At 30.4% G+C, this 4593-nt stretch overlaps 1 protein-coding gene across 1 annotated transcript; it reads left to right on the forward strand.

Annotated features, from left to right (window-relative positions):
- The first annotated feature begins 530 nt into the window (after positions 1-530).
- LOC136076275 (tigger transposable element-derived protein 4-like) lies at positions 531-1655 on the forward strand. The gene has a single exon (XM_065789749.1). It carries the CDS (start codon positions 531-533, stop codon positions 1653-1655), a length of 1125 nt encoding a protein of 374 aa, XP_065645821.1.
- Positions 1656-4593: the final 2938 nt, after the last annotated feature.

Here is a 4593-nt window from a genome sequence, read left to right on the forward strand (position 1 = left end):
AAAAATGCAAGGCATTAAAAGACCTAGAGACTGGGATGTCTAACAAAGAGGTTGCCAAAAAGTATGGAGTCCCAAAGAACACATTATCAACCTGGATTAAAAATAAAACCAAGTTATTAACCTCACTGGAAAAAAATGGCACAAAATCTAAACGGAAGAAACTTCGTAGTGGTAATTTCAAAAATGTAGACAAGGCCATATACACGTGGTTCGTTGCAAAAAGAAGTCAACAAGTACCAATTGATGGTACCATACCATAAAAAAAGAAAAGGCACAAAAATTCGCAGAAGCATTAGGAGAGTTGGATTTTAAAGCATCTGATTGTTGGTTTCATAATTGGAAAAAAAGGTCAGTTAAATTTTGTCAAATCTTGTTCAATTTTAATATAAACAAATAACATGTATCTGTTTATATTTAATTTATTTAGTTTTTTAAACGTGTAATTAAAATTCAATTATTCTGTTCCTATTTTTAGGAACGGCATCAGCTTTAAAATAATCTCAGGCGAAAGTGCCGCCGTGACGAATAATATGACTGCTTCGTGGAATGAAACTACAATTCCAACATTGCTTTTGAATTACAAGCTTGAAAACATTTTCAATGCCGATGAGTTTGGACTATTTTACCAGTGCCTACCAAACAAAACATACCATTTATCACGAGAAAAATGTTTTGGGGAAAAAAATAGTAAAGTCAGACTAACAGGCATAGCAGCAGGGAGTGCAACGGGAGAAAAATTACCTATGTTTGTTATTGGAAAATCTAAAAACCCACGGTGTTTTAAGCACAATAAACAACTTCCTTGCACATATAAAAATCAGCTAAAAAGTTGGATGACCGGAGACCTTTTTACAGAATGGGTAATGAAACTTGACTCATTTTTTCGTGCTCAAGACAGGAAAGTAGCACTCCTGGTAAATAAATGTTCTGCCCACCCACACATTGAAGGGCTAAGCAACATCAACCTAATATTTTTCCCCCCTAACACCACATCTGTCCTTCAACCCATGGATCAAGGCGTAATACGAAGTCTTAAAGCTCATTATCGTCACAAAATTGTGCGTTTGTGTATCAAGGCTGTCGATAATAACGAACCCATGCCAAAAATTTCTATACTTCAAGCAATGAAAGATCTTATTTCTTCGTGGAATGCTGTGTCGAAGGAGACTGTCATCAACTGCTTTAAAAAAGCTGGTATCAGCAAAACAAACAAGAGTATTGAAGAAGCTGATGATGATCATTCTTTTAAATTTTTGACAGAAGAACTTAACCGTTTGCGAGAGTTAGATCCTCGTGCCGTCCAAGAAGATCTCTCAGCGGAATCTTACATTGGTTTAGATTGCGATGTAGTAACCACCGGTTCACTTGCTACTGATGCTGAAATCATTGCTCAGATTTTAGACCCTAATTTTGAAAACGACGATAATGAAGTTGAAGATAGCGTTGACGAAGCTATTGACGTCGAAGCCCCGCCACGCCCATCTGATATTCAATTAGAAATTGCTTTTGAAACAATTCAAAATGCTTCGCTATACAGCTCAAAATACGGAAATGAAATACAATCCCTAGCACTAAAACTTGAGGATTTAATGAAGATGGAAAAGATGGATAATTTAAAGGAATATCAGATAACAGATTTTTTCCAAAAGTTGTAGTTTTTGTTGTTAATGATTTTTGTCAGAAAAATAACTTGTTTTAATGAAAGTCGGGCAATTTTATTTATTTTCAACCCTTTTCTTGATATCTCGAACTTTTTTTTCGGTCCCCTTAGTGTTCGAGATATCGAGAGTCGACTGTACTATGTTTTTTATTTATAGCTTTCTATTCACTCACTGACGAGTCCGCATTTTTTTTTTTTTTTTTGTGGAGGCCAAAACTTCACAGCGCTTTTTGAAGCAGTTCTTTTGATCGTACAGCCCTGAAATTTTACAAATAATCTTTTGCCGACTAACATTAGCTATATTTGTTACATTTGATTCAATAAGTCTTTTAGATTTAGTAAAATGAATTAATTTGTTTTTTAAGAGAGCAATAAATTTGTAATGGCGAGTTAGCGTAACGGTCTTCAGAAATTCAAAATAAATTTTTATTGAATATTAATCATAATCAGTAAGTGTAATAATTCAATTTTATCAAGACTAAAAAGTAGAAAATAAAATAAATAAAAAAACTTTTTAAAAATAGCTTTTTATTCAATCGACTAAAAAGTAGAAATAACTTTTTTCTGTTTCTGGTACTCGTAATAATATTAATAATCACTTTTGTAAAGCCAATACTGGAAGACATTGAAGGCAATTCATATACGTATGTAACCAAACAAACTCATCGAAGTAAAGGAATAGAAAGTTTGGCGCCTTTACCTTTATGTACATTTAAAACGAATTTGATTTTGAAAGCATCTGACTTAAAGGCGCCAAACTTTCTATTATGCAAAGAACATATAAAAGTCTTGTAAATTTTTAAATAGTGATTGTAGTGATATAATTTTTAGTTATTGCTTTAACGTTCTATTTTGTGCGATAGCGCGGTTATACTGCTTTCATTTATGCCAAAATCATTATTTGAATTTAGAAAACTAAAACTGTCTTTCAGCAAATCTCTCTTGTTGTTATCAGTAGGCTACTTCAGTAATTCTATTTGTAGCTATCGACAGGCTATTAGTAGCTCTATCTTCATCACTTTGACGTTTTCTATTCTAGATTAAGGAATCGCTACTATTACCTCAAAAATAATGTTTTATATCAAAGTTTTTCTTCTCCTAGGTAAGTTTCTTTTACCACTTGTAAGGAAGTTCGTCTATATGTATATATATGTATATATACATATGAATATATATATGTATATACTCATATGTATATATACATATGAATATATACATATATATATATATATATGTATATATACATATAAATACATATGTATATATACATATATATACATATGCACTTATACATGTATATGCATATGAATATATACATATATATATATATATATATATATATATATATATATAAATATATATATATATATGTATATATATATATATATATATATATATATATATATATATATATATATATATATACCATCTTCTATATGCTGATGACTTTATCATGAGCACCATAACCAAAGATCTCCAAATATATAGATTTAACAATAGATTTAACTTTCAATATTTAATTTTTGGTTATTTATTTCATAACATTGACATATACAATTATTACTATTACCTAGTTTTTTGTTTACGCTTTTAAAATTTTATTTAATTCATCGCATTAAATTCATTAGCATTAATTATACTTAATTAAACGTTCGGTTATGTATTTCATTATTTTTTTTTCTTTTGTTTACTTGATGCTTGTGATTTTCATTTTATAAAGGGCCGTTCAAAGCTGGCTCGGGGCCCTGGGGCAAAATTGAGTTGTGAAGCTTCAAAACTTAAATGTCTTCTACACAATCACATTTTATATATTTTTTGATAATTAGCAAGTATTTATGGCTATTTTTAAGGCCATTTAAGTATTGGAGTCTTGGAATAAATTGTTCCGTTGTCGGAGTGGCCCTTCTCTCATATTGTTTTATTCCATTATTATTTAAATGATATTATGTTAACAAATAGAAAGCAAATATAAATTACTTTATTATTTTTATTACAATTATTTCAAAAAATAAGCTCCCATTTTATGACTTTAAAAATGTATTTAGAAAATATATTAAATGATTTAGTCGACAGTTAAATTATTTAAAAGTCGTAACAACGCTATTAGAGTTCTACTTATTAGCCAATTTGGCTAATAAGATAAACGTAATTACATGGTTATCAGTTATTATAATTTTTCCACAAATACTTGATTCATGGTCAATGTAATCCATATCAGAAAGCATTTGAGTTGAATTTAAAGTATCCATTATAAACCAGTGCTCGCAAACCATTAGTGAACAATGGCTCTTAATTGTGGTAATTCATAATTAACAATACTTCCCATTGTTATTGTTGCAGTGAAAACCTTATATTGGGTTGTCCGATAAATTCTTGTCCTTGTTTTATATTAAAAAAATCGCAATTGAAAAGAAATTTTTTAGTATAATGTTATGCGTTATTCGAAAAAAAAATTTTCTGTTTTACAAGATGGTTTTTTTTTTTTTTTGGTATTTATTTTTTTAATTTTTTTGAGCATTTAAATGGAGTGTAGAGTCAACAAAAATGAACTTTTTGACACCAATTTCTTTTTGAGTTTAAACGAGGTGCCAAAGCCACGAAAGCAGCTAGAGAGATTTGTATCGTATGCGGAGAGATTGCCGTAGATAAAAGAACTGCTCGATATTGGTTTGCGAAGTGGTAATTTTGAGCTCAAGGACGCATCTCGTTTGGGGCGACTAACTCAGTTTGATGAGGAGCGTTTTAATTGACTTTTGCAAAATGATGCAAGTTAAACAACCAGAGAAATGGCAGAGCGTATAGGATCCACTAAATTGATAGTAGCAGAACAACTCCCCTCAATGGGAAAGTTTCAATAACTCAGAGCTTGGATTCCACACGTATTGAGAAAAAACAATAAAAGCCAACAATCCGCCATTACTGTCAGTTTGCTT

This window comes from Hydra vulgaris, chromosome 02 (genome assembly GCF_038396675.1).
Source record: "Hydra vulgaris chromosome 02, alternate assembly HydraT2T_AEP".
Taxonomy (NCBI): Eukaryota; Metazoa; Cnidaria; class Hydrozoa; order Anthoathecata; family Hydridae; genus Hydra; species Hydra vulgaris.

What these genes read in the sequence shown, in the direction of transcription:
- LOC136076275 (XM_065789749.1), top strand. Translation starts at nt 531, where the DNA reads ATGACTGCTTCGTGGAATGAAACTACAATTCCAACATTGCTTTTGAAT.